At 41.7% G+C, this 18,460-nt stretch overlaps 1 protein-coding gene across 2 annotated transcripts in view; it reads left to right on the top strand.

Annotated features, from left to right (window-relative positions):
- The window catches only part of LOC147309166 (uncharacterized), a 96,756-nt gene that overhangs the window by 59,238 nt on the left and 19,058 nt on the right, over positions 1 to 18,460 (top strand). For both annotated transcript variants that reach the window (XM_086270591.1, XM_086270590.1), the window contains 6 exons: positions 4,084 to 4,220; positions 8,629 to 8,776; positions 8,849 to 9,167; positions 10,780 to 10,902; positions 16,431 to 16,722; positions 17,627 to 17,722. In XM_086270591.1, the coding sequence (XP_086126717.1) occupies positions 4,084 to 4,220; positions 8,629 to 8,776; positions 8,849 to 9,167; positions 10,780 to 10,902; positions 16,431 to 16,722; positions 17,627 to 17,722 (1,115 nt within the window). The remainder of the gene's footprint in view (positions 1 to 4,083; positions 4,221 to 8,628; positions 8,777 to 8,848; positions 9,168 to 10,779; positions 10,903 to 16,430; positions 16,723 to 17,626; positions 17,723 to 18,460) is intronic.

Genomic DNA, 18,460 nt, shown 5'->3' with positions numbered 1-18,460 from the left:
TAAGATAACAACAGACCTTCAAAATAAAACAGGAAACGCATGACAGTCACGCAAAAACAAAACACTGACAACACCGAAACGTAACATTTCCCCCCACCCAAAAATCAAACATGTAACCCCAAGTGAAATGTTTGATCAGACAAACGAAGGCTGAAACGAAGGCAGACGAAGCTGATGAAGGCTGGAGCGGTCCCACTGACCCTCCAGCAGACGACGAAGGCTGGAGCGGTCCCTCGGACCCTCCAGCGAAGGCGGATGAAGGCTGGAGCGGTCCCACGGACCCTCCAGCGACGACAAAGGCTGGGGCGGTCCCACGGACCCTCCCCCCAGCGAAGGCGGATGAAGGCAGACGAAGCTGATGGAGGCTGGAGCGGTCCCACGGACCCTCCAGCAGACGACGAAGGCTGGTGCGGTCCCCCGGACCCTCCAGCAGAGGCGGATGAAGGCTGGAGCGGTCCCTCGGACGCTCCAGCGACGGCGGATGAGCAGCCCACCAGCTGCACACACGGACACGCAGCCCACCAGCTGCACACACGGACACGCAGCCCACCAGCTGCACACACGGACACGCAGCCCACCAGCTGCAGAAGGCTGGAGCGGTCCCTCGGATCCTCCAGCGAAGGCGGATGAAGGCTGGAGCGGTCCCCGGGCCCTCCAGCGAAGACAGACGGAGGCTGAAGCGGTCCTCGGACCCTCCAGCGAAGACAGAAGGCCGAAGCTGTCCCTCCTTCGGACCCTCCAGCGATCCCGGACCCTCCAGCGAAGACAGACGGCTGAAGCGGTCCTCGGACCCCTCAGCGATCCCGGACGAGCCCCCATATGTTACACCCCGGCCTAGGCAACCGGGGTGCAACGCAGGAAAATAAAAATAAGGAAAATAAAAATAATCCCAAAACGAGATTTAAAGCAAAATACCACATTTATTTACATCACCAAACACCAGACGTCAAACTATTTACAACGGGGGGAAGATCGCGACCATGACATACAGAAACACAGGGCTTAAATACATAGAAGGAGCAATTAGGGAATGGACCACAGGAGGGAAACACAGCTGGGGCAAATCAGACCTGACGAGACAAGGAAACGTAAACTGAACACACTAAGATAACAACAGACCTTCAAAATAAAACAGGAAACGCATGACAGTCACGCAAAAACAAAACACTGACAACACCGAAACGTAACACATTGTTTAAGTTTGGTCTGTGCTCAGCTGTTTGAATGGCCCGCCACAGCATTTCAGTCCGGTTGAGGTCTGCACTTTGGACCACTGCAGCACCTTGATTCTTTTCTTTTTCAGCCATTATTATAGATGATAAGCTCTTGTAGATTTCCATATTGTCTTGTTGATGACCAAGTTTGATCCAAGCTTTAGCTGTAAGATAGATGGCCTCACATTTGACTCTAGAATACTGAACAGGTGAACAGATGAGTTCATAGTGGACTTGGTAACGGCAAGATGCCCGAATTTTCATCCTTCCACCACCGTTCTGACGGTTGGTGTTAGGTGTTTGTGCTGCTATGCTGTATTAGGGTTTTTTTTCCAAACGTTATGCTGTGCATTATGGATAAACATCACTTTGGTGTCATATCTCTAAAGCAAATTGCTCTGGCAGTCTTGTGGTTTGTTCAGATGCCATTTTCAATCCTAAGCATCAATATCTTGGTGGTTTTAATCCAAACAAGTGAGGAGTGGATCTAATGCAGAAACTGAGATACATGACTTGCTTTATCATCATGCTGGACTATAACTGGGATAATCATTTACAAAATTAACATTATGTTCAATTGAAATTTATCTAATGCAGTTTTACAATGAAACTTGAAACTAGCAACTGAAACCATAAACTTATCAGCAAAATATTTGTTGAGGTCATAACTGCTGCTGAAGGTTCGATTTCCCATAGATTTCTTTTTGCAACCAAAGGAATCATCCCCTGATGTGACTCAACGTCACCGTTGGCCGACAGAGCCACCCCACTCCCAGTGAAAGCTTTTACTGCAACTCCAAAAGTCCTACCTTTGCTTGAGCCCATGGTAGCCCTTGTCCAACCTTGTTTAGATCTGTTCCCTTCCAGCTGTTATATAAACGAGTAGTTATGTGTAGTGTCTTTACATCAGACTTTAAGAGTTGCTGACCTAAATAGATGCTGATGTCAAGATTTCAGCTGTCCTCTTTCATTTAAAGTTAAAGCACTGACTGACCATGATTTAGTCCTTCCAACATTCACAGACGTGGTCTGACATCATGACCCTTTATAGTGTAAAATGCAGCTGAAGTCAAATCATTGGTGGCATGCATGGCGTGACATATCAACCTGTAGGCCTAATGTTAAAAAGCAATTGTTAAAAATAGAGGAGTGGGGTGGGAAGTGATTTGATTTGGTATGGCATGGTCGTCCAAACACATCATAATTCGTTCACATAATAACATGCTACACATTAACTTCTTTTTTCAACGTACTCTGCTAACATGGTTTGGCATTTATGAAGGTTCATGAGTAGGAGTTTCAGAATAACTGGGACACAGTTATGTTTCTCTATGCGAATTCAAACACACGTTTAACCAGATACCAACATATCAAGCCAGCCTACTCTCTTAAGCCCCAAGGTTCTTTCTGAGGTTCGTGCTCTTGGTATCTATAATAAAGCTAACACTTGGGAGATTCATCAGAGGTGGAAATATTAGAGGAGATGTTACTATGTCAAAGTAGCTGAGGCTGGAACATAGAACAAAAGGAATACTTTTTTCCTTGCCTAATTTATTTTGGAATTTTATTGCATATAACCATATTGAAAATATGCTTCAGTAGACAATAAACTCAGTAAACAGTCCCGATCAAAAGTTTAAGACCACTTGAAAAATGGCCAAAAATCATATTTTGCATGGTTGGATCTTAACAAGTTTCCAAGTAGAGCTTCAACATGCAACAAGAAGAAATGGGAGCAAAACATTTTTGAACATGCAGTTTATTGAAAACAGCACTTAAACTGAAACAGGCTGTTTTACAGCTGATCAAAAGGTTAGGATCACACGCCTTTAAAAGGCCAAATCTGTGGCAAAGATGTGGATTCATTGTCATTTTCTGTCAGGTAGTCACGCTGTCATGACGTTCTGATGACAAAGGCAACGTGAACGTGGTCGCGTTGTTGAACTGCATAAGCAGGGTTTCTCACAGCGCGTCATCGCTGCTGATGTGGGACGCAGTGAGACAGTCATTCCACCTGTGAGGATCTGCGCAGCCTTTAACCACAGCCATAAAGCTTTGGGTTAAGATAAACACGTTTGGTTTCTGTCACTGTCACATCTACACAACACTTGATGTAGAAAGGGACAGACTGACTGAAGGTCTCCAGGTCCCGTTGTTCAAAGATGGACCAGGCTGTTATATCAAAACAGTCCTGTAGTTGGAGGAGAGCACCATCTAGCCATGTTTTAATGACCCAGGTGCCTGGACGGGTCTGTTTGCTGCAGGGGATGTAGGCAGGGATGAGGACCAGTGAGAGGTGGTCAGATTATGTCAGGTGGGGGTGTTGTGTCACTCTGTAGACCTGCTTGATGTTGCTCACTTAGCTCTGGTTATTATATTATGTATATTTATGTGCATAGTGTCTATGCATTTATTGCTCCTACCCTTGAGGTTAGAGGCTAACTGCATATGTACTTTTATATTACTTGTAAGCTGTGCAATGAAATTGAAGTTCAATCTAGTCTAACCTTGCAGCACCCAAGCTTTTATACATACATCACTTCTGATGATGGCTTATGTGTGTTTATGTTGTCAGGCTGGTCTATCTAGTAAAGTGCTGGCAAGCTACAAGATACCATGTCAGAACATTCCAGTCACTTGAACATTTCATGTAGCAGACTTTTAGGTGCAGCAGTTTTCAAGTTATTCACAAAAAGAATTAACGGAATAATCACTGATTATTACGGCCACACACAGGACCAGTGACTGTGACTCCTTAAACCTGCTCTCTGCTGCCATCTTGTTTCTACAGCAGGCCGTCACACAGTTGACTCTGCTGCCTGTGACTGTTAATGCCATGTTTCTGTCTTCTGTGTTCTTTACTTTGCAGTGAACTGGAGGACTATGTGGACCATTTGCAAAGAAGCTCCATTACCGGTTCAAGCCAGCTGAGTGTAACTCTGAGAGATGTAGAGGAAGGAGCGATGAGCCTACGGGGGGTCGGGGAAACTCTGGCCATTCTCAAAGGTTAGTGGGTTTAGGGCAGGGGTCAGCGACCTGCAGTGCATGCGGCTCTTTCATCTTTATACTGCGGCTCTGTGTGGCGTGGGAAAATAAGTTATAAGTATTTAATTGAGGTGTACTTTATTTTTGTTAGTTCTTTTTTAAATTGTAGTTCAAATTGGAAGATTATTGTGATCGTGAAATATTAAAATTAAATTATATTTTATTTTAAACAAGCGTCACACTTGCGGAAGCCGGAGAAAAGTAAGAAAAGAAAAATATCTGAAGAAACAGAATAATTAATGATACCTGGGCAGATTCATTCTGGCCTACCAGTATGCCTAATCTGTGGAGAGAGACTGGCTAACAATAAAAGCTTACATGTCGCAAGACATGTCCAAACTAAACACACGACCTTTGCTGATAAATATCCAGAGGGAGAAGAGAGGAAAAAAGCTGTTTCGGAACTGATGCGGAAGGATGAAATTGGCAAATTCAACTATACATGCAGATTTTGTGACCACTCAGGAAATAGTCAGGCATGGGAAGCCGCACCACCACAGGAAGAAATGATTGAGATGATACCACTAAAATGCCAGACACTGGAGAAGGACGTCTGTGAAGCTGTGCTTGATTGTTTAAGAGCTAAAGAAATGGAAACAACCCACCTAGTGTCAGTGGCTACTGATGGGGCGCCAAGTCTGATTGGTGTGCACGGGGGCTTCTTGGCATTGCTGCAGAAGTCACTGGATAGAAATCTGCTGACATTTCACTGCATCCTGCACCAAGAGACATTGTGCACGCAAACCTTTCCTCCAGAATGCACAGAGGTCATGAATGTTGTCATTCAGATTAGCAATAAAATAATAGCAAAATGTTTAAATCACCGTCAGTTCCATTTGTTATTGGATGAGATGCAGAGCACGTACTCTGATCTCCTCATGTATAACAGAGTCCGGTGGCTGTCCAGAGGAGAGGTGCTGAAACGCTTTGGTGCACGTCTGGAAGAGGTGAAAACTTTCATGAGCAGCAAACTGCTCGCCTTTTCTGAACAGCCAGAGTGGCTGGAAAGGCTGCACTTGACGGTGGACATGATAGCAAACCTGAACAAGCTGAATACAACTCTTCAGGGCAGGCACATGCTGGAGGAGGTGTTAGGGCTTGAGCGCAAGCCGACAGTTTTAGTCAGAGATTTACAGAGAGGCACACTGTCTCACTTCCCCTCTTTAAGAGAGTTTAAACAAGGTCACAAGGTAATAAATGCAGAATATTTGCAGTCTGCAATCACCACGATGCAAGCATCGTTTTGGGAAACAATTCCAAGAGTTCGGAGAGGAAAAAACACATTATCACTCCCCTGACCATCGATCCCTCCCTCCCTGCATTTGCAGGTGTAAGTCAACCTGATCTGGAGCTGGCTGACATAGCTGACAAAGATATGTGGGTGTACGAATTCAAACGCTTGACAGAGGGTCGAGATGTTGCCCATCAGAAGGCCACTCTTGTTCAGGATCACAAATGGAGTGATGTTGACACCCTTTGAAGACCGGACAAACATGGAATGCCATCCCCGACACATAAACACGAAGAAATATGCATTTGGAGTCCGGTCGATCTTTGGATCCACGTATACATGTTCTCCACAAACACCGCTCACACCTCACAGACGACAGCTTACAGTCCTGCATAAAGATGAAAGTGACCTCGCACAGCCCTGCTTTGCAGATGCTGTGAGCAAATGTTCAGGAACATTAACCAGGTGAAATAAATATTTATGCTGATATTTTGCAGACATTAATTTTTAATTGTTTAGTGACATAGACCTTTTTTTCTATTATATTTTATAAATTCTGCTAATTTCTGGTCAAAGGCGATATAAAAATGACATTTTTGTGACATTTTTTGTGACATGAAATTTTTTGTTTGCTACATGGATGATTTAAGTTCAGCTTTTTAACTCATTTGAAAAACACCTTCAAGTCGACAAGTTTCGTTTTTGTTATTATTGATTTATCTTCAAAATGTGTTCATTACGTAAGTAAAATTTAACTTTCTCTGTAGCACCTCGTGGATTTCAAAAGCAACACACTTTTATACAAAGTGCAAAGATGAAAAAACAATATGCAGTGTTATCTTCATTTAAGATGTCAAAAAGTATTTGCGGCTCCAAATGAGCCATTTGGACCCGGGTGTTTGGGTGTTAAAGGTTGCCGACACCTGGTTTAGGGTGACTCAGTGAAAGGTTGAACCAATCATTTTATTGGCCAACATGTAATAGGTGCATTAGATCTGTATTTTGATATATGAATGGTTTGGTCATGTAATGTTCTAATAAATATTATAGTGATTTTAATAATTAATTAATTAAAAGCTCAAAAAATTCAATCAGTCACCTCTGGGAGTTATTGAAATAATGAAATAAATAATTAACCTGATATGTCATGTAGGGCTGCCACGATTAGTCGACTAGTCACGATTACGTCGACTATCAAAATCGTCGACGACTGATTTAATAGTCGACGCGTCGTTTGAAGCTTTGTAAGATCCCAAAAGACGCAGGAATAATAGCAGGATTTAAGAGTGTAATAACGGATTGAAACAGAAGATGGCAGCACTGCATGTACAAGGATGCCAGCTGCCGTTAAACCCCGAAGAAGAAGAAGAAGCTGTGTCCCAGAATTCATAGCGCGGCCCAGCTCAGTTTCCAACAATGGCGGCAGCTAGTTAGTTTTAATATTACTCTTATTATTCTTTCTGGGTCACAAAATAAACGTTTAACATATTTTCAGGCGGGAATGTAGCTGTGTAAACCTCAAATATCTGCTCAGTTTATCAAGACACCACATATTTTCAAAAGCGCTCCGACGTTTTCGGAGACATCTGTTACCCACTAGCTCGATAGCGAGCCGGGGGCTAGGCTCACTAGAGCCGTGAGAACACCGGACTCCCGGCAAATCGTTTTCAAACCCACCGCCGTCTTTCGCTACTCAGGTTAAACATATGAGTCACTTAGATAACTTAAAAATGTTATTGTTTGGCTTTTTTTTTTTTTTTTTTTTTTAGTATTTTATTTGTTCCTGAGTAAATCTGTTTGGCTGAGATTAAAGTTATAGTTTTTACACAGCTGAATAAACGTCAAGCAGACAGCTGATTATCAGAAGTGTGAGATGCTGGAGAATCTACTCCGGTGTCCTGTTATATTTTAGATAGCAAGGAGTTTATTAAACTTCACTGAAACAAACTATCATCTTGTCTTTATTTTTAGTTAGCACATACCTTAACCTTTTAAGACCTACCATAGAACCAAGTCCGCCAGAGCTTATATTATATTTTTACATGCTGTGGAGCCATTTTTGGGAGCATTTCAAGTTGCTATACATCAATACAACCATTATAGCCCAGATTTTAATAATATGTATTCATTAAGTGCATAGTAATTACATAAATTGCAAAAAAGTGCAATAAACTACAAAAAAATTGAAAATCGTTTTTGCTTTTTTAACATATATTTCTAGTTAGAGAAATTTAAGAGGCTTATCCCTCAAAACTGTAAATACAAAAAAGTTGCACAAAATAGTTTCCCACCACAGGAAATTTATTTTGAGTGTCTTCATAGTTTTATTTTTGAAATACACCAATTTTTATTCACTGCAGGAAAAACGAAAATAAATATTATACTGCAAATTTGCAAAAAAGCAGCATATGCATCAAAATAAACTATTTCCAGCAGTGCAATATGAGTCGTAAGCATCCCAGAAACGACACAGAAAGTCATAAAGTCAAACATAACTTTTAAAAAGACCAGCATAGGCTCATGAGGCCCTGATGGTAAAAAAGACTACATTTCCGCGAAAATGACGTCACTTCCGGTTTCGGGCAGGTAATGGCGGAAATGCAAAAGTTCGCGCTGACGTCTATTCCAACGTAGGAAGTGTTATGAACAGCTGATCGGATCGGCAAAGCGTGTTTCTGGAATATTATGTTTTTGTTCCTGCAAGCGCTTTTTATGCAGTTTTTGCAAAGCTTTATGTGGAAGGAAACCGTGACCTAGGACAAGCTGATGGCATAAGATGTAAGTACAACTCCTCCGGTTTCATATGCAAAAAAAATTTTTGCGCTAGCTTACATGGTTGCAGTGCTACCAGGATTTAAAAATAGTTACGCAAAACAGAGCGTGCCCGCTCCGATCGGCTCTAAAGGGTTAAACACTTAAAGCTGTAAGCTAATGATAGTTATATAAGAGCAGATGCTGCTGGTGCAATAAGCTGTACGTTTTACGTCCAATGGATGATGATCTGATTAATCGACTAATCGCAAAAATAATCGGTGACTAGTCGACTATCAAAATAATCGTTTGTGGCAGCCCTAATGTCATGTAGATTTTGGTAGTGTACTCAGAGTAAAGTTCCCTTCCTTGTTTGGTATCTTCCAGGTGAGTTTCCAGAGCTGCAGATGAAGATGCGCTTGGTGTTGAGGCAGGAGGTAGAGGCAATGCGTTTCCTGAAGGAGGCGCCTCTTAAGATGGACTCCATGTTAAAGAGGGTCAAAGCCCTGACTGACACCCTCAGCTCTCTCCGCAGGTACTCAGTATTTTCACTCAGAGTTAAAACTGCTCAAGAAAACGCTCTTGAAAATGCTCCTGTTTTCACCAGGTGTGTGTCAGAGTTGGTCCCATCACCCAGATCAGCCCAGTTAGAGCCGGTAGAAGCTGTTGAACTGGGCAACGGACCAGCAAAGACCCAGAGTCTTCAGAACTCCCCAAAACCCCAACCTCGGTCCTCAGTCAGGCTGCCTCAGCTCACTCCTTCTCTCTCTGGGAGCCAGGCTGAGACCAGGTTGGTGGGCTTGCCGTCTCTAATTGTGGCCCACGGAACGAAGAGCACACCACCTTCTGTGGTCCAGACCTCCCAACATTCCCCCGGTCTCCCTCTGAAACCCATCCCCGGACGGCACTCACCCACTGTGGCTAAGGTACCATATGGATAATAGTTCTTGGGCTGCATAACTGATCACTTTCATCTCTTCTTAAAGTCATTAAAGAACTCTTTAAGAGTTCTTTTTACTGATGGCATGAAGGTGGCTTTCATATGAATTGTATAATCTTGGGATTGATATTGTTATAGCACCTTGATCACAAACTAGGCCACCATTGAAAAAAAACCAACATAAAATTCAATGAGATAGTAAGACGAGTAAAACACAGACATAAAATGATCTATATAACATATACAACATACCTCGCAGGCTGACCCATGCTTAGAGGCAGAAATGAGCACTTTACAGATACTTTTAAGAACACTTTAACTTCCGCTGACTTAAGTTGCCCTCTCCTGCTTCAACTTACCATGTTCATACTTCAACATGGGCGTGCGTGTCACTCAGGTGCTCCAGCGGAAACAACATGCAGTACAATAGTTCCTACATGAGAATTTCCAAAATAAATGACCTGATGACCAGTGTTGGTCAAGTTACTTGAAAAAAGTAATCAGTAACTAATTACCGATTACTTCCCCAAAAAAGTAATCCTGTTACTTTACTGATTACTTATTTTCAAAAGTAATTAATTACTTAGTTACTTAGTTACTTTTTAAAAACACGATTTACAACCTGAAGAGGTTGTAAATCGTGCCCAATTCTACAGCCCAATTCTACTTTTTCTGCATAATCCATCATACAAAATGTAATCAAGTGGAAAAGTCTCTTTTTAAAACTTGTTTTATTAGTTTTAATCTTTTAACTTTATGCATCAAGCAAACATTAAATTATATGCAACATTCTCTGACTGGAAGAAATTTGTTTAACATTTAAACCTATTTTCTGCACATTCCAGCACAGAAAATAATTTTTTTTTTGTGTTTACACTCACTCTTTCAAATAGATGCAAGTAAAACACAGCAGAAAATAAATAAAGTCAAAGACTCAGCTGTAAAGCAGGAGTGGGGTGGGCGGAGGGTTACCCTGGTGCAGGTGTGCCGCGGTCAGTGGAAGAATCCGCGAGTTTCTCTGTGAGTTTCCCATTACGTCGTAGCTACTCGGAGCTTGCTCGGAAGTTTAGGGGTTTTTTTGCTGTAAAAAGAAGTTTTCTTCCCACGCACAACGGACACTAATGTTTTTGTCACTTTTTATGGAATCAAACTCAAAGTAAGGTCAGTACTTCCACGCTTTAAACGCTGCACGCTCATACTCTCTCTGCACTCGATATATGATCCATTGTTGATCTGCACACAGCTGTTGTCACCAACGTCGCACTCGCTTACGTCACTGTCATGAGACATTCTCGCAAAAAATCATGGTTTTAGTGACGCAGTAACGCAGCGTTCCTACGGGAAAGTAACGGTAATCTAATTACTGTTTTTGCAATAGTAACCCCTTACTTTACTCGTTACCTGAAAAAAGTAATCAGATTACAGTAACGCGTTACAAGTAATGCGTTACTGCCCATCTCTGCTGATGACATATAAAATATGCATAGTGTAAAACAAAATACATTAACTAGCGGTATGGCAGTAACAACTGTAAAGCAGCAAAATGTGAGCACCTTATTTTGTCTGTGGTGTGTAAGACATGTTGTCATGTTGTGAAGGTGCATCCTCGCAGCAGAGAGGGCAGTCCTGCCCTGCAGAGGAGAACAGGTCTTCAGGAGTCTGACGAACTGGACCAACTGGCACCAACACCAGCAGAACACACCCACAGTGAGCGGACCATGGTAAGACACAAAGACACACAGGTTAGAGGTCAACACTAAACTCTCATTCACTTATAGATAAACCTCTGGACAATAGGCTACAGAAATGTAAATGTCAACAATCTGTGTCACTTTGGCATCATTTATCATGTTATTGATTGAAAATGTTGCAGGAATCATTGTTGGCAGATCCCAAGGCTACTTGAGTTCTGTAAATTTAATAAAATCAAGAAATTAAAAATATATAAAGGTGGGTTTCATCAGTTTTCACTCACATGAATGCTTTTTGACTTTCTGCCAAAGATCTGGCAAAGTTGAACCAAGCTGGACATAAAAATTTGAGATCCCAACTCAGCTGTGCCATATCCCAGCTCTACCTCTCCGGCGTAAGTGCCCCGTCACCGGGGGCGCTGTAATGGCTGCCTGGTGAAGCTGGAAGTTTCTTTAAGGTGCTCTTGTACGCCCTTATCCAAAAAACACGGAGCGGTGCCTCGCTTCTCTATCTCTCTGCATTCACTGGAACCTGTCGATGACTGGCTGGTACCTGTCGCCAGTCTGGATGGGACGTTCCAGCCCCGAAAACCCTGCTCTGCTTGTCCCAGCTGGCTTGGAGTGAATTTGCAGAACCTGTGGCCTCTGTGTCGGGCTTCTAGGATGGCTAACAACGCAGATCCACCGCTTACTGTCAAGACTGGTCTGGTAAATGCTAGGTCCCTAGCAAACAAAACTTTTATTCTGAAGGCTCTCTTCATATCCCGAGGACTGGATTTTCTGTGCGTGTGTGAGACGTGGCTGAGCACTGTTAAATGTAGCATCTTCTCTGAACAACCTGCGATTGCTGCTATTTTAATTCACCGCAGATGTTGGGCTGCAATGATTTTTAAAGGTCATTTTAAATGTAAGCAGTTATCCACACCATTCAGCAGCTTTGAACTGGCTGTTTGAGCAGGGCTGCTCTCACACAGTGTTGTGCGCGGTGGTTTATCATTGTAGTGGCGAATTTCTGTCCCAAGCGATGAAAAAATAATTCTTCTACTTCTGACTCGTACATACAAACAAACGATGTCACAGTCAAAAAGCTCTTTGCTGCTACAGCGCACATTTCCATTGCCGTACTGGCTCATTCTAACCTGCTACCACACATGCGCCATCATTTTTATCTTTCCAGACAAAAATTAAACACGCGGCATATATTCTCTGATAACGTCTTATATAAACCAAACATGTAACATAATAACTGAAATGGTACCAAAAATATTTTTCTATGCATTGGCTCTAACAATTGTCCTCCAGAATACAATAAAGACTTTGTGAATGACTTCTTAGCATGCCAAAATATGATTGTGTTGTTCTTGTTGGGGATTTTAATATTCACGTGTTGCCCTGATATGCCCATGGCAAAGGGCTTTTTAAACCTCAGCGATTTTGTTTTAATCTTGTGGAATGTGTGAACTGTCACACACATGAACGTGGAAACACACTTGATCTTGTTTTATCTCGTTTTTTCTGTTTTCAACGTAGAGATTTGTGATGCTGTGTTTTCTGACCATAGTATTGTTATTTTTGAAGTTCCTCTTGCCTGTAGCAGCGCTGCTGCTGTTGCGTTTTTAACTCCTCCACTGTTGAGCAGCTTTCAGCAGTTTTTAATCCAAACTGTAAAATCCTGGAGTTTTTATGCAGCCGGACTGAGGAACTGAGCTCATGGTTTTATTCCACCTGCCAGACTGCTTTGGACACTGTGGCTTCATTAAAAACCAGGCAGCCTAAAACTCAATCTGATCCCTGGCTGAATGACACAACCCAAGCTGTCCAACGCGTGTTTTATCTATTATTCCTAACTACATACTGTACAGCACTTTGGTCCTATGCTGGCTATTTCAAAGTGCTTTATAAATAATGTTGAATTGAATTGAATTGGATTTGCCTTCTTTTTTTTTCTTCCATGTCTTTATTGAGTTTTAAACTTTATCTTTTACAGTAACATCACCATTAAAAATAAAAACAACAAATAAAAACAACAGAACTGAACAAAACATAAGAAAACAGACAACCGAGCTCAAGAATACAATTAAACAGACAAAAGAGGACAGACTCTTTAATTATGAGATAAAGTTAGCAATACTCAATTCAATTCAATTTTATTTATACAGCACCAAATCAAAACAACAGTTACAGCCGTCAGCTGCGTAGAAAAAGATCCTGGTGTAGAAAGAAATATTAAATAAATTCTAACAACAGCTTATCAAGCTTAAACGTGCTGCTGTTGTTCAGCCGCTGGTTTCCTCTTTCTGGTGCAAAGTGAGACAAAAACAAAGAAGAGAGAAAAGCCGATCAGCTGATCATTTATCAGTTTCATGATTGAAGTAGCAGCAGGAGAGGGAGAGAGAGAGGCAGTCGCTCCATATATCGGTTGTTAAACGTAACGTGGGAATGCTTTACAAACATTCAGAGATGAACTTACACACTTGTTTTACTTCTCTCTGGGATCACTTTGTCGGAGATGAAATGGTAGTGAGGCTACAAATGCTCAACCAGACCGCCGACAGGTCTCGCACGCCACAGCCGTTCTATCACGTGACGCATACTGCTCCGACGTGCTACGGTTATGAGCCGAGTTAGGCCATGTCGCAAGTTTTCTGAGGTGCTTTTTTGATATTTAATGGATCGGATTACATTTTTTATTTCTCTCCGATATCCGATTCAGTAATTTACGTCAGTATCAGACCGATACCGATACTTAATATCGGATCGGTCCATCTCTATCACAAACGCTGTCCATCTAATCTGACTGAGCTGGAGCTGTTTCAAAGAAGAATGGGCAAAGATTTCAGTCTGTAGATGTGCAAAGCTGGTAGAGACAGACCCTAAAAGACTGGCAGCTGGAACTGCAGCAAAAGCTGGTTCTACATAGTATTGACTCAGGGGGCTGAATAATTACGCACACCCCACTTTGCAGTTATTTATTTGGGAAAATGTTTGGAATCATGTATGATTTTCGTTCCACTTCTCACGTGTGCACCACTTTGTGTTGGTCTTTGTGGAATTCCAATAAAATAGATTCATGTTTGTGGCTGTAATGTGACAAAATGTGGGAAAGTTCAAGGGGGCCGAATATTTTTGCAAGCCACTGTATCATGTCATCTCAGATCACTCCCCTGTCACATTAACCTAAAACATCTAAAATGCAACTAGACCGCAGCAAATATGGAGGCTTAACCCTCTATTGTTACGCGAGAAGGATTTTCATGAATATTTAGAAACACAGATCTCTCCGTATTGATGGAAATGGCAACTCAGAAACTAAGCCTGCTACACTTTGGGAGCCTATTTAAGCGATGCTATTATCTCTTTTGAATCAGCCAGAAGGAAGAGAAACCGGGCTAAGCTCCTGGACTTGGACAAACAAATTAAAGATTTGGATAAAGAGAAAGCCTAAACGCCATCCATCCTGCTACATAAGAGAATACTGTCTTTAAAATATGAATATAATAATCTACTCTCAGCAAAAATCAGTAAAATCTTTTTGTACACCAAGCAGATATACTTTGAGCTTTGAATTTAGTGAGATTTTGTGCCCATACCTGCATAAAACATTTGCTCAAACTCTAGTAGATAAAGTCTTCCCTCCCACCGTTACAGAGGCAATTATAACTGTTATTTGTAAAATAGGTAGGAATGCTGGTTCTTATCGTCCCATCTACTTGCTAAACCTGGATGGGAAAGTATTCTCTAAAGTACTTGCCAATAGATTAAGCCCCCTTTAGTACACCCAGATCAAACTGGATTTATACCCCAGAGAAATTCATCTTTTAATCTCAGGCTAATATTTAACATTACTTACTCCACTGCCAGACCTAAAGAAGAGTTGGCAGTTTTGGCAGTCGACGCTGAGAAGGCATTAGACCAGATCGAATGGCCCTATTTGTTCAAAATATTAGAAAGATTTAAATTGAGTAAGAAATGTATGTCGATGGTGGAGTTGCTTTATGTCAGTCCTCATGCTCGCGTTCTTACCAGCCAGATTCTATCACCATCCTTTGGCTTATGCAGAGGGACAAAGCAGGGATGCCCTCTCCCCACTGATATTTGCCTTGGCAATAGAGCCCTTTGCTGAAAGCATACGCAAAGATCCAACTATTTTTGGTTGTAATACTGATACAACTACTAATAAAATCTCACTCTATGCAGATGATGTGTTATTATATATTTTTATATATCACCCAACCAGGAAAGACTATTCCTGCCATATTAGACAAAATTAAGTTCTTTGGGTCTTTGGATACAGGATAAATCTGAATAAAAGTGAACTAATGCCGATACATGTGAGCAACCCCTCATGGCTGCAAAACCTCCCATTCAGTATAGCTTATGCAAAGCTCACTTATCTGGGTATTCAGGTTACAAAAAGCAATCCCTCTCTATTAAAATCTAACTTCTCTCCCTTAATATCTGAGCTTCAGTCAAGTATACAGTTCTGGAATACGCTTCCTATATCACTCATTGGCAGAGTTAATGCTATAAAGATGATAGTTTTGCCCAAGTGGTTGCACTTATTTCCCAATCTCCCTGTGTTCCTTCCTAAAACATTTTTTAAAAACCTAAATTCACTCATCTTACCTTTTTAATGGGGCAATAAAACACACAGAATTGCTGGGAAACATCTTTGCAAGTCTAAAAAGCAGGGAGGGTTAGCGCTTCCGAATCTCCTGTTTTATTACTGGGCTTCGCATATAAAATTCATGACGTACTGGTTAGTTGACAACGGCAACCCCCTCACATGGTTGCAACTGGAGCTGGAAGCTTGTCAGCCTTACTGTATAGAAGCTATACTGCTGTCTCCCCTGCCCATTGATAAGTCTATATATGACGTATTCTTAAGCAGATTAAACTACACTTTGATTTGAAGTCTCTATCACCTATTACACCTATTGTAGGGAATCCATCTTTTAAACCGTCTATTCTAGACAATACATTTAGACTTTGGAAACAGGCCTTTGCACAATCAGCAATCTGATTTTTGGCTTCTCATTATGACAAGCTAGCTGGACAGCTGGGACTGGGGTTGTGGGCGTGTGGGAGGGTATTGTACCATGTTATGTTACGTTTTGTTATATTTTGTTATGCTATGTGGTGTTAATGTACAAAAACAGAGCAACTATCTCATGCTGTAAATTCCATTGTCATACAGACAATTGCTCAATAAATATATCCTGGAAAAAATTGCATATATCTGTTGCCATCAGCATGTTCAAAGTTTTAGAGGTTTCTACACATGTCAGGGATAATGTAGAGTTCCAACCCACCTGACCCGCCTCGCCTCATCCCGGGCTGTGTTATCCCTACTGTCATGATATCACAAGCACTGGCTTTTTTTCTGGGGTTGGGGGATATTCGTATTTAGAAATCGTTTCCAATCTGTTTTAGAGTAATTGTTGTCAGTCTGGTTCAGACCACGATTGTCTGTCTAAACTGCATTCTTGTGGTATTTTAAAAAAGCTCTCATTCAGTTTTGTGCCTAGTTTGAAACAAACTTTCACTATTCTCCACAGACAACAGAGAAACAAACTCAAGGGGGCGGCCTCAGTGGAAAAGCCAGCTGTATGGGTCAGTCCAGTCCCAGCCGAGTGAAACAACCGGCCACCTTCAATTCTAGCCACACTCAACCTCCCAGCACCAGTATCGGCTTTAACCAGGTCCTACAAGAGGTCCAGGCCAGCGTAATGGAGTCTATCCCTAGTTTGGATGTGTCAGAATTCAGAGTGAACAATTCTGCCTCACAACATACAGCTCGACTTGCATCGAAATCAGAACAGAACACACCTCTGAACCTGACACTGCAAGGTAGAGTCCCTCAATGCTTCTCATGCAGTTTGTTCTTTGTTTTGTTTTTCTTTTTTTGGGGGGGGGGGGGGGTTGCGGTCCTGTCCAGCACTCTAACAATCAGAATTATTGTCTATAGGCACAAAAAATGCCCAACAGATTTATTTTCCCAAGTGGATCAATACAGCTTTTCCTATACTGGTCCACTTGATTATCATAGTTTATTCACTCTATATTATTGATGTATTTATTTTTTTACTTTTAAGTTATTACAATCAGAATGGACATTACTGGGAGACGGGAAAGAGAAAGACAAAGAGAAGAAAAGTTGGAAAGAGACTCAACAGAAAGAGAGGGAAAGAAAAAGACAGGAGACGAGAGCCAGAGAGAAACGACACTAAAAATCTGTTTGATCGCCTGCTGAAAAACAAACAACAAGCAAAAAGAGAACAACACAGTAAATAATAAATATTGAATGTTACTGACCGGCACACAAGACTGACAACGCACAATATGTTTAGAGGCAGCAGCCAACCAAGATAGTGTGTGTCTGTGAGGGAGGGGCTAGAGCCAGCTCCCCCGCTGGCCTATTATTATAACCCTTCAAATTTGAAGAAAACTGTTTTGGGGTTTTTTGCCAATCAGCACTGTATAGTGTCATAATTATGTTAAGGCATGCATGAAACCCTTTGTTGTTGTGTTTAAATTCAACAGTTCTTAACTTTTCACTTCAAATATTTTTGTATTTGACCATGGGACTCGTGTCTGGCTGCCCAAAACAATATGAAACATTATGGCTTCAATAATCAGTCTCTAATGGTGAACTATAATAACTTTCACAGTATTACCACTAAAGTAATGGTAAAGTGGTAGTGTGGTTGTGACCAGCTAATACTGATACTTTGTGTTTGTGCTAAAATCTCAGGGGAGGATCAGGCACTCGTGTTTGCCACCCAGCAAGACACACCTTCCAAACAAAGTGATCAAGGGGACTCCACTGATTTAAAACCCCCAAACACAGGTATGACTCCAGTTTGAAGAAAGATATCACCTTAGATATCACCTCCTTGTAGTACGTTAATACAGCTCTTTTCATTCTTATCAAGGTCATTTACACTGCTCAAAAAGATACTGATATGGATATATAATGTGTTAGAAACAAAAGGATGCTGCAGTGTTTGATGGAAATTAAAATAATCAATATAAAGAGGACTGAATTCAAAGACACCTCGAAAATCACAGTCAAAAAATGATTTGGCACAGTAGTTACAGCAACTCAAGATGGTACTCAATAGTTATTATGGTCCCCACATGCTTATATACATGATTGACAACATTGGTGCTCCAAATGAGAAGACAGATGTTGTACAGGATTTAACACAGGCAGGCACAGAGGCAGGTCAATCAATTCCTTCAAACTCAGGAACTGCCACCATACTCTTACATGAAGCTGGGCATTGTTGGGCACCATGAGGAACCCAGAAACCCCAGCACCAGCACATGGTCTCCCCAGACTGCCACTGACCCACCAAAAAACTGGTCATGTTGAGCGATGTTACAGGCAGCATAACATTCTTCTTTGCTAAAGAACCTTGACCTTGACCTGTGACCCTTTTGCATCTGTCACATGTGCTCAGGGTGAACCTGCTCGTCTGTGAAAAGCAGCTGTGGTGCAGCTGCCAGTTATTATTCTTTTTAAAATGTCAGTCGGGCTCCACAGCGCTGGGCAATAAGCACAGTAGCGAATGTCGGGTCCTCA

Source organism: Aulonocara sp. 'chitande type north' Nkhata Bay, linkage group LG18, assembly GCF_057382095.1.
Source record: "Aulonocara sp. 'chitande type north' Nkhata Bay isolate Kocher_YH1m ecotype deep benthic linkage group LG18, A_spYH_male_GT1.1, whole genome shotgun sequence".
NCBI classification, from domain to species: domain Eukaryota; kingdom Metazoa; phylum Chordata; class Actinopteri; order Cichliformes; family Cichlidae; genus Aulonocara; species Aulonocara sp. 'chitande type north' Nkhata Bay.
Note: the sequence above shows the minus strand (reverse complement) of the source record. Positions and strands in the feature narration are given on the sequence as shown.